Source organism: Staurois parvus, unplaced genomic scaffold, assembly GCF_062004578.1.
Source record: "Staurois parvus isolate SC_StPar_1 unplaced genomic scaffold, SC_StPar_1.0 ptg001016l, whole genome shotgun sequence".
NCBI lineage: Eukaryota > Metazoa > Chordata > Amphibia > Anura > Ranidae > Staurois > Staurois parvus.
In genome coordinates this window covers 340,436-352,498 of record NW_028318812.1, presented here as the reverse complement: position 1 = coordinate 352,498, position 12,063 = coordinate 340,436, and the positions used below count along the sequence as shown (strand labels likewise).

General features: G+C 42.5%; 1 protein-coding gene across 1 annotated transcript in view; it reads left to right on the top strand.

Annotated features, from left to right (window-relative positions):
* Window positions 1–8,265, top strand: part of LOC149441183 (kinesin-like protein KIF13B) — an 88,450-nt gene extending 80,185 nt beyond the window's left edge. The window contains exon 8 of the mRNA XM_089657652.1: window positions 1,937–8,265. Coding sequence (XP_089513778.1) covers window positions 1,937–2,220 — 284 coding nt within the window. The 3' untranslated portion in view covers window positions 2,221–8,265. The remainder of the gene's footprint in view (window positions 1–1,936) is intronic.
* Window positions 8,266–12,063: the final 3,798 nt, after the last annotated feature.

Below are 12,063 nucleotides of genomic sequence, written 5' to 3'. Positions count from 1 at the left end.
GGTAGCCAGAAATCCTGCTGAATAATGGGGGATCAAATACTTCTTTCCCTCATGAACATGCAAATCAGTGCATCATTTGTTAGACATGCATTTCTTTTGAATTTTTTGTTGCTATTCTGTCTCTCAGTGTTACAATACACCTACCATTCGATTTTTAGACTGATCATTTCTTTGTGAGTGGGCAAACATTCAAAATCATCAGGGGATCAAATACTTATTTCCTTCACTATACATAAATAACCAACACCTAGGATGCACACATATACATGGTACCGGGACAAGTTTGTTCAATGCCCAGGGCATGGATGTGGAACTGTGCCCCCGACGCTCCTAATACATGCAGTAAAATGGGTGTATCAACCTGTGCCTGTTCTCAGCCCCATTTGCACCAGCTGTCCATGGTTGCCATGGAGTGTTCGATACACATTTTAACAAACAGAAGATAGTTGCATATGCCTGGTGTGTTTTTTGTGCTTTCCTCAATTTCCTAGGCATTTCCATATCCTCCAAATAGTACATATTGGTGCTCATAATGTTTTAAATGGTGCATGTCCCCCCATTACACATGCAGCTGTTGGGTTGCCGCTCCACAAAAACCATTGGCAATTGATTCCCCTCTGTCCTGCCATTTGCAGGATAGGCTGGACATTGCATTTGTGCACCCCTCTTCCGCATGCATGATCTCTACTGATCTTAGTAGCAGCCGCTTTGGGTGTTCAAACTGCACACATGCACAGTGCGCTCTCTTTCTCCAGCTAAGTTCAAACTGCAGGAAGTAGAGGGATCAAGGGGCCAGCGGTTTTAGTGAAGAGGCCCCTCTACCAGCTGCATATGTAATAGGAGGTTGTTCACCATTTACAGTCAGGTCCATAAATATTGGGACATCAACACAATTCTAACATTTTTGGCTCTATACACCACCACAATGGATTTGAAATGAAACAAACAAGATGTGCTTTAACTGCAGACTGTCAGCTTTAATTTGAGGGTATTTACATCCAAATCAGGTGAATGGTGTAGGAATTACAACAGTTTGCATATGTGCCTCCCACTTGTTAAGGGACCAAAAGTAATGGGACAGAATAATAATCATAAATCAAACTTTCACTTTTTAATACTTGGTTGCAAATCCTTTTCAGTCAATTACAGCCTGAAGTCTGGAACGCATAGACATCACCAGACGCTGGGTTTCATCCCTGGTGATGCTCTGCCAGGCCTCTACTGCAACTGTCTTCAGTTCCTGCTTGTTCTTGGGGCATTTTCCCTTCAGTTTTGTCTTCAGCAAGTGAAATGCATGCTCAATCGGATTCAGGTCAGGTGATTGACTTGGCTATTGCATAACATTACTTCTGTAAATAAGAAGGATCCCTGGTATGAACTATTCAGAGGTTATGGAACTGCATTGGGGGGTTTTGGTAAAATCTTCCTTAAGGAAGAAACTTGAACTCTAATTTGATGAGCTCTAGAGGTTTGGCACTGTTCTACAGGTGCATGCAACTTTGAGACCTGACATATTTGGTATCTGAGGGTTGGCTGACATTTGTTTACACTAAAATTAAATGTAATTTTTTTGTTTTTTTTGTTTTTTAACTAATCATTTTCTGCACTGTGTAGCTGTGCTTACTGCTATCAGTTGCATTGTTCCCAGTTCTCTGTGAACTACAAAGATGTTATGGAGATGAGAAGAAGAGGATGTGGTCTGAAGTCCTGTCCAAGGGTGACACCAGTACTGGACTCTACATGTGCAGTCCAGTGCCGTCATCACCCTAGGACAGGAGAAGTATTACTGGCAGGATCACTAGGTAAAAATAAAGGAAAGAAAACCTAAAAAATGAAAACCAATGCAGCCAGCACATCTAAGGACTGCAGTTTTTTTGTGTTTTATTTGTTAAATTGAATTTTAAAGCGATTCTTCATTTCTTCTTCATTTCTGCAGGCAAGAATGATGGCTCTGTGGGTGGCAAGCAGTACTTTAAATGTAACCCTGGCTACGGTGTCTTGGTGAGGTCCAACAGAGTCAAGAAAGCCACGGGTACGACACGCAGAAAAAGCGCCGGGTTACGCTTGCAAGGAGCAGCTGACAACCGAAAGGGTGCCGGTCTCTCCAGTTCTGCCGGAAACCTCGCCACGTTGACTGCTCTGGCAAAATTAGACCGAGCCGCGAGCCTAAAGGCCGATGCCCAAAAGAAGACTGAGAACCGGAAGTCCTGGGCCAACTAAACGCAGTGCACACTGCCATATTGTAATGCTGTGTTTTAACCTACAGAAGAGCTTTTGCAAGGTTGGTCATCTTTGGTGACGACTCATGACAAAGCCCCTTCCACATGAGTAATTCCACCATACTGCTTTCAGGTGTCTCTTCTCTGCATCAGTGATGGACTCCGTCAGCCTGTGACGCCTTTCTTGAAGTGTTTTTCTGTTCCGATGCCATGGCTACCCCTAAGATGCATGAAGAGGTCACCAATACGCTCAATTTTAACCTTTATTGTTAGCAAAAATGGTATAGAACAACTGACCAACGCAGAGTGTCTACTTGTATATAAATGTCTGTATGTGTAAATACGTTTTATACATATCTTTTATGTGGTGTTGGCAAAGGACTGTTGGGTTGTAGGTTCTACATCTGTGGATTCCAAACCAGACCAAATCTGCGGTTTTTAATCTATGTTTCCATGTGGTGATGGCCTTGAGTGGCCAAACGGAGTCAAGTCGGGACGCAACAAGAAACGTATGTGTGTATATAATGGATCATGGATGTACATACACAGCTGTATTTTGGGGAAATTAAGTGCAATGGTAAGTGACTGTAGCCAGGAACAAGGTAAAAAGGGCAAGCTGTTCATTCAAGCAGTAACCACCCCTATAGTTTTATCCCTGTGCACAATGCATGGAGAATCACGTCCAGCGGACTATTCATTCGTCTTTATTCAGTATGGGTTATGAATAGGTTTTTTTTGTGTTTTCATGAAAATTTATCCAACCTCTGGCACCAAAATTACCAGATTTTTTTTTTCTTACTGAGTTTATAGAAAAACTGTACACAAACACCGTCACATGATGAGTTACGTTCTTTGACACTTTGGCCAAGTCCTTTTTGCTTTCTGTTCACAGTTGGGTTTTCTCTGTGATTGTAATATTTATATATGGTGGGTGTTTTTCTTTTCTTCCTTCCGGAGGGTAATGGGGTTGCGATTTACAATCATTCTTAGAGTTTTGTTGATCGGTTGTGGTTAATGGTGGTGCTGGGATTAGGAACAATGGACAAGAATATAGTGTCTAGTTTGATGCATGGGCCGGATAGAGATGAGGTGTTCACTATAAGTGATGGATTTGTTCTAGCTGGGTGCGGTGATATTTGTCAAGGTGCTACATGTCTTTTTTTTGCTGGGATTTGTAGTATCAACATGCCTGGTGAAAAGGGTGGGGGGTCTTGCCTCCATTGCTGTTTGACTAATTGGGACACAGAGAATAGAGCGATGTATTAGAACCATAAGGCGGGGCGCTGAGACTAACGGTTTTAAAAACGTTTTGGCCTTACTAGATGTGTCCCTTAATGCCTTTACAGCCTCTTAAAGCATCCATTGTTTCCAGCAAGAAACCAGATGTGTGTTTGCACCAAACATGAACGTTCTCTGTCTGGCACAAAAGCATCTCTTAAACCTGTACAGGCAATGCAGGGCAAGTTAAAATCACAATTGTCCTGCTTCACCAACCTGTATTGCACACATCATCAAGAGAGCGGCTTTGGAATCCATTTGTGCTGATTTCCGCACAGCCAGCCCATGTAATAAGAGCAAGATGTCCCTTCTGCCATCAATGCAACCAAACATTGAACTCTGCTGCAAATCTGTACAGGGTGGTCACTGGTGGAGGTTGTCTTGCTGCTACTATGGCACCGTTTCTCCAAAATGTTTTCTTTTTTAAATGTTACAGTTTTTACACTACATAGATGCACAAGAGACGCATGGAGTATTGTTCACTAAGCTACAAGTGGTGCTTTACAGGTTCAGTAACCCACAGACCAATCAGATGTCAGTATGCAGATGTAAGAAAAGTGAAATAGGAATTTTGATTGGTTGTGGTGGACTTGTCTGGACCTTGTGCTTTATCTCAGTGGTAACAGTTGCACCAACACATAGAAGACATTCCACATGTGTATTGGTATCCTGCGTGTTCTGATCCCCCGTGATGTGGCGCTTGTTCATATTTAGGAAGATATGGTTGACATATGCATGAAATCAGGACCAAATGTGTGTGTGCTTATAATTCTATATCTGTGGGCCTCAGAGGGGTCCTGTGTATTCTGTGCATGCAACTGTTCGGGAGGGCGAATACCTGGAGATATGAGATTGTCTGTATAGGTCTCAGAGTCAGACAGCTCAGTGCCTTAAGCTCTCTTATTATCATTAGAGCCTTTGTTCTGTAGCCTAATAGCCAACACTAAAGGCAGTATTCCTAATATATGGGCATATCTGAAGGGAGATCATAGGAGGCAGCCTGACACCCCCTTCCATTGGCGCAATGGTCAGGAACAATCATGGGGTTACCATGGATGACACACACGAAACCCCCTGTGTTCTACATACCTCTGGATCTGGTAGCCATTATACAACTTGCATTCTTGTTCAGTCAATCAGAGTGCTGGGTTGAAGACGCTACAAAGCTTATAATGGCTGACAGTGACATCACATCGGTACATGGTATGGCGCTTTCTGAGTTGGAAAGGAGCAGATAGATTTTGGTATACAGTTCAGAGAACTAGTTTACCAGTTGGTTATCTAGCTGCTAAATTGACATTTAATAGGTCAGGTGCCATCCTGGCCAGCAACTTGCTTCCTCATAATTTGTTATGGTTTCTATGCTGACACTCCCTACATGCTGTACATATGAAATCTTGATAGTAGTAATAAATGCAGAACACTTTGAAACAAAATGCACTTCATGTTACCAAGACCTCTATTGATATCAATACTGGTGACATTTGTGGGACAAAACCTCTACATGAGTTATCTGCACCAAAACATACCTTGCACATACTTAGAGGTTCTTGGGAGATAATTGAAATGGTTTCTGTTACTTAGGGGCACTATTCATTGTTTCATTGTTCAGCTTATTAACTTCCAAGGGCTTTAATAAATCTGAAATCCACTAAACTGAGACAAACGATTATTTATGTTGGGTGCTGATGTAGATACTGAGGGAACCAAATATATAGCCATTGCAACACCTCTCCTAGTAACCATTGTGTCCCAGTGGCTGATCTCAGATTAGGCCACTCATTACTGCTTAGTGATTCAGAACAAGTTTATGGAATTAACAGAGGACATGATATACTTGGGCTTGGTTTGGGTCATAGTTGGCAGTTCTCATTCTGGTCTTGACAGGTTCCTCTTGTTTTCTTTCCTTAAATACCACTTTCAGGGCTTTTGTTTACTTCAGATGGGGTTTGCATTCCCATACAAGTTTAGAGGGATTGAAAAACCTGCTTGAAACAGTTCAAATGCAGATCAGATTCAACAGACAAGTGTGCTTTAGGAGCACTGAACACCAAGCAAACATTTTGTTAAAAGTCCAACTTTTAGAGGCAGCTCTCTGTCAACCAGGGTATCCCTGAGGGCCCTTGAAGTAGTCTAGAGCATATGTAAGGGTTCAGAGCACCACTAAGCTTTGAGTCAAGAAAAAGTTTATTTTTCATGGCAAGAAAGTCAAAAAGCAACTTATTGTGGGGGTTCTAAATGTTCCTTTTATCAGGCAGAGAAATGAAGATTTGAGTCAGCTTGGCAACCTGATTCTTCATTGTTCTCCCTGATGGAGGAGTTTTAAAACCCTGAAAGGGATTGGCTTTTAGCCAGGTGCAGATCAAGAGGTCAGTAAATTCTGAATGATCTCAGAAGCGTCTTAAACAGATGCCATTGACACAAGCCCAAAACTCATCAACCAAGGCCCTGAAGATACCCTAGATTAGCCATTCTCAGCGAGCCTTCCATGGAACCCTAGAGTTCTTCCAGAAGTTGAGCTAAAGCTGCCTGTCCTTCCATTTTTTGGTGCCTGTGCAGTTCCAGATCCATTGCCACTTGGCAAAGCCAGCTGCATGACGTCAATAATTGTTTTAGCTGCCTGCAAAAGGGGGTTTTCTATCCACTGGCCACCAATGTAAGGGGCAATTTTCCCATTGATCACCAGTGTATTGATTTTAGCAAGGTTCCCCCAAGACCTGATAATGATTCCAAGAGTTTCTCTGTGATAAAAGGCTGTCTTAGATTCCCAATAACAAGAGTGGTCAATCTGTTAGAAAGCTACAGAACACAAGCTGTCTTTATTACTACTTTAGCCAGCAAGAAGGTGCCCATTGTTTGTGGAAGACCTAGGGATTAATTTACTAAAACTGGAGGGTGCAAAATCTGGTGCAGCTGTGCATGGTAGCCAATCAGCTTCTAACTTCAGCTTTTTCAATTAAGCTTTGACAAGAAAAACCTGGAAGCTGATTGGTTTCTGTGTAGAAATGCACCACATTTTGCACTCTCCAGTTTTGATAAATCAATCGCATAGGGGCTGAGTCCACCACCAACACTTGCCTTTTGTTTGCACTGACCTTTATTCACCTAAGGGCAGATTAGGCACCATCGAAGGTAGGCTTCATTGACTATCAACTAGGGGTTCTAAATATTAGACCAAGATTCATACAACCTTCACTTAAGATTCATCTGTTCTTTTAACTGAATTGAAAATGTGTGAATCTTGGGTGAAATCCTAAATTGAATCCTAAGTGTTTAGTGAACCCTTCTATAGACTTAGATGGCGCTCAGCTAAGCAGAGCATTGGCACACACCAGTACCTCAAATTCCAGTACTGACCGGTGATGAATTTGCCTGCCTAAACACCATAGGAAATTGAGAGTGCAATGAATTTGACTTTCTTGTAAAGCAGACAATAAATTACGTCAACAGAAATCTTTCCCGTACACACCTTAATGTGGCAACTTCTCAATTATAGAATAATTAATTTTATCTGCCGACTCTCTGCAAATCACATCTGCCTTTTGCGTACGTTGGCCTTGGGCTGGAAGGGGCTCTGTTTCTTGAAATTCTTTTGTATATATTTTAAAGCACTTTACTTGAATTTACTTAGCCAGTAAAAATTTATCAAGCTCATCCATCTCACGTTGCCGGATTTTTGGAACCTTGTGATTTGTTGATCATGCCTGCACTGCTGCGGTTTTAAAGATTTACTTGTACAGGTGTGTGTTTTTAATTTGTAGACGTGTCCTACAAGTCACTGCCATGCTCATCCACGAGTCATTCTCATTCGGGTGGAATTTTTGTTTTGGGGTTCTTTGTCATTTTCTCTTTCATTTTTATCTTTCATTTAATCATATAGTTCGGACTCCATGAAATTTTCCACGTTGCCTTTTGTGATAATAAGACTCTTGCAGTTAATGATGACTAGGTGCCTTGGTTTTGCTAAATTTTTTAAGCCATAAGCAAAGAAAAAAAAATGTTTTCTATTCACGATTTTGTAAACTCTAAGTTACTCGTTCTTTTTGAAGCTAACACTGGGTCTGTGTATATTTTTCCTTGTAAGTAATTGTAACAAATAAAAAATAGCTGCTGTTTTTACCGGGAATATTTTTCTTTGGCTCCCCAAGCAGTGTTTTTGATTACAAAGGTATTTTTTCCGTCATATACCAGCTGGCACGTAAAGGTAATATCATTTTTTTTTAATGGCCACTTTCAAGTTTTTAATTTTGATGCCTAGAGCTATTGTACCTTCTACCCGATTAGATTAGTAAATGGCTCATTGTAATAGCTCATTCCACTAGTTAGTAATCAGCACTGTTTTTTTTTTTTTGCTCTTCTAGTTGTAATTTAATGTGTTATGTCTCTTCAAAGCCCAAAAACAGATCAAGGCTTCCAGTAGCTGTTTAGCTGTTGCTGACAGTAAAAGTCCCAACGTAAATCCCGGGATTGGAGTCTTCTCTGCAGCTCTTCAACCACTGAGCCTCAAGTCTGTCTCACACTATGAATTGTTTTTAAAATGTAATAAACTTTAAATCGGAAACTTTAGATTGTTCTCGTCACCAGTGGTGTGTAGCAAGCCGAAGTGTCTCATACATGTTCAGTTTTTGGATGGTGTATTATTGATCTTTATGGAGAGCTGAATTCCAAAGAGGCATCTGTTAAATTTGTTTTAAATCATTTTATCATTCTAAACTACTGCATCTTGTTCATCGATGTCTGATTAATAAACATTTTTTAAACCTGCAAACTGTCTTTTTTTTTTTTTTTTTGTTCTTGATAAGCCTTCTCCCAGCAGTCTAAACTGGGGTACACACATTGAGAAAAATTGGATGAATGATCGTCTGATTTTCCACAGTGGTATTAACGTGTACTTAAATTCTCGAACGACATTGCCCAAGCCTGGAAAAAAACTACGGTTCCCTTCCACGGTGCAAGAGACTGTATGATGGCTCTGATGCTTAATGAGCAAATGTCCAGTATCCCTAAAGAAGAACTCTGGGATAGGCAAGAAAATCACCAATTAGTACACCCCCCTACACAAAACACTAAACGGCTAATACAATTTTAAAAAACTTTCCATTTGAGGAGAAAAGTCTAATTTAATTTTCATGACCTCATCTCTGTACTTTGAAAGATAACAGCATCTGCTCTGCCAAGGAGGAGGTGTAACAGCCGGGATTACATCATATCCTCTCTGCAGTAAATGGAAACTACAGTTCCCATCAACCACAGGGAAATGTAGTGAATGTGGGTTGGTACACTAGGTCTGTATGCATTGATTGTGTCAGAGTCTCGGTCTGTCCACCACTGCAAGTGAAGCCTGAATTACATCACTGCTTCCTGAAGAAAGAGCTACAGAAGCGATATGCCAAGACCAGTGGCTGGGGGAATAGGAGGCATAGCAGGCACCGGTCTTACAAACAGGAAACCAAAAAGAATTTGATTTGAAAATAGGCTATTTTAGAGCAACTACTGAGTGTACCAGAAGGCAGATGACCTATTCAGTGAAGGTAGGAAATCAGCAACAAGGTCATGTAAAAATGTTTTTGCCCAGAGTTCTGCTTTAAAGACCCCCAAGTTACTAAAGATTTGGGAACTGTTGTTGGCATATTCCTTCCCTACTCTCCCTGCGGCTAGTGTTGGGGTGCCTCTGACTGACACACTCTATGTGCCCGATCCCATACCCCTCTTGACCCTGCCCATTCTCACTTGCTTTTTTCCTTCTCTTGCCCTTCCCCCTTCTTTTTTTTTTCTGCCAGTGGGTCTTTGCTCTTCTTTCTTGGGGGTTTGCTTTTATATATGGGTCTGTAGTGTATTCTACTGATCTGTGGGCATTAGCATGCCCAGGCTTACAAACCGCAACTACGTGAATTTATTTCCTGGACCTCCCCATCCTTGTGTTCCTATTTACCATATTTGATCATTGATGGTTTCTTTTTTCTTGTCTTTTTTTTTTTTGTTTTGTTTTTTGTTAGCACCATATATGCCTTAGAATACATTACCCATGTTGTCAGTGCTAGCCCCTGCCTTGGCTGACCATATTGTCAGTGGTAGCCCCTGCTTTGGCTGACCATATTGTCAGTGCTAGCCCCTGCTTTGGCTGACCATATTGTCAGTGGTAGCCCCTGCTTTGGCTGACCATATTGTCAGTGGTAGCCCCTGCTTTGGCTGACCATGTTATCAGTGCTAGCCCCTGCTTTGGCTGACCATATTGTCAGTGGTAGCCCCTACTTTGGCTGACCATGTTATCAGTGCTAGCCCCTGCTTTGGCTGACCATATTGTCAGTGGTAGCCCCTGCTTTGGCTGACCATGTTATCAGTGCTAGCCCCTGCTTCTGATTACCTGGTGCTTTTCTTTGTTGCTCTGGTTAATTGAATAAAATTTATTGAACCAGAAAATTATTGAACGGCAAAGCCAATTGTTTGTTCTTGTGTATGATTTCTGTGCTTGTTGCCATCTTCTTCCGGGCAGTTCTTTGCTTCTGATCATGCGTGTATTTTCTATATGATTATTTCCACACGTTTACTGTATACATTGAGCAACAATAGTACGTTGTGTTCATGTGCAATAAATATTTTCTAGCTTGCACCTTCAATTTGTTTGTTTTTTTGTCCACATAGTCAGAAGCAGCTGTTGGAAGCGCTTTTTTAACAAACACATAATTGACTTATCCTTCCTCGTACAGAATTTTCCTTCTGATAATGTGTACCCATCTTTAGTTTGTAGGAAACATGGGTATCTGAAGGACAGATATTGTCCAAATGTAATAAATATGTCTATTCATTTTTAAAATTAGAACTATAGGCAAAGCCCTGTCTGGGTTTTTTTTTTTTGCAATCTGTCCCTTTTGGGGAGATTTGCCTTCATTTCTGGTCCCATAGCCAAAACAGGAAGTGAGAGGAAATCCCTTTAAATTAAGGGATTTCCTTGGGGACCCTCAGGTCACTAGAACTAGTGTCTCCATTGGAAGATTTCCCATCTTTTACTATTCTGAGGACAACCCAAAATTTGGGATTTTTCCTTTGCTTTCAATAATAATGGTAAACAGGACAAATAGGGTGAATCTCCCTAATGGGGGTGCAGCTATAAAAACCTGACAGGTGTTCTATGCCCTCTCCACTCTGGCCAAAAAAAAAAAAATGGCACACATGAGAGATGAGAGGCTGCCCCCTACAGGTAACACAATCAATTGACAGCTGTTATAAGTCCACACCCTTCCCCTTGACCCTCAGTATTGATTGTGTTTCTCCCTTCCCAGTGGAACGTTTGCTATTTTCATTGACCAGAAGACCAGGGAGGGATGGATGGTACTCTTGTGAGGCAGGCATAGGGAGGCCGAAGGCTGAACTAACCTGCAGGCCAAGTGTCTCTCATAGGTCACCCTGGATGTACAGCAAGGAGGGGAGTGTGTCCACTGCTGCAGCAGACTGTACAGGTCTCTCTCGCTCCCTCGTCCCGGCGACCATACAAGGAAGAGAGAGAGAGAGAGGGACAGGCAGTCTGCTAGCCACCCTTGGAATTCATGGCCATGTCCTTCACTTCCTTTCTTTTGGGAAAGTTTGAGTTCCTGGAGAGGTATGTGTGCGGGTATAATGCAGGACACATGGCCTTCCAGAAAGGACAGCAACTTGGAGGGCTGAAATTGCCCGCTATCCTCCTCTGGTGACCACAAAAAGCAGGTCCTGTGGCTGTGCAAAAGGTGGAAGACAGCATGTGGTGAGTGCTTCCCTTTGCCTTGGGAGCTTAACAGCAGAATCCCTAATAGGTGGTTTCTGGGCATTGATGAAAACCCCTTTCCTTAATGCAAGGTGGTACTTTCCTTCTCCCTAATGGTGTGGAGACAGCCTAGAAGCTTCTGCTAACCCACCTTCCACAGCTTCCTCTTACTTTGGTAGATTCTGTGGTTATTGCAACATTAAGTTGGCAGCCTCATGTAAACCCTACGATGGTAAATTAATAGGGGTGAATTTGGCCGCTATCCTCTCATTTGGATTCTGAGGCTAGAAAAGCGAGTCCTGTGGCTGTGGCAAAAAGGGGAAAGAGAACAGGCGGTGAGTGCTTCCCTTTGCCTTGGGATCGTAACATCAGAATCTCTAATCGCAGCCAGGTGGTTTCTGGGCATTGAGATATGACCCCCTTTCCTGAATGCAGGGTGCTACTGTCAGGGCAGGGCTGTGGAAGAGACAGGTAGGCCTAGTGGCAGGGTAACGCACTGGCTGACGACAACCACCACCTACAGACCGAAGTCCCTCAGGGCGCGGAGTCTAAGTCCCAGGCTGCCCTTCACCAGGGCCCCTGATGGTGGGGATGGACTTGACGCAGCCAGGAACCAGGTCGCGGCCCCTGAGACACCCTGGCTGCGGTAATGGCCACCGCCAATGGCGTGTAGCTGGTAAGAATGACAATAGCGTAGTCAGACAGGCCATGTCGACAACAACGGGACAAAACGGTACAGAACAGTAGACAGAGAATCACAGGTCACGGGCCGGGTTCAGCAACGGAAGGTCAGATCGAAGGAAAACACAGAGAATGGTCTTAGTCACA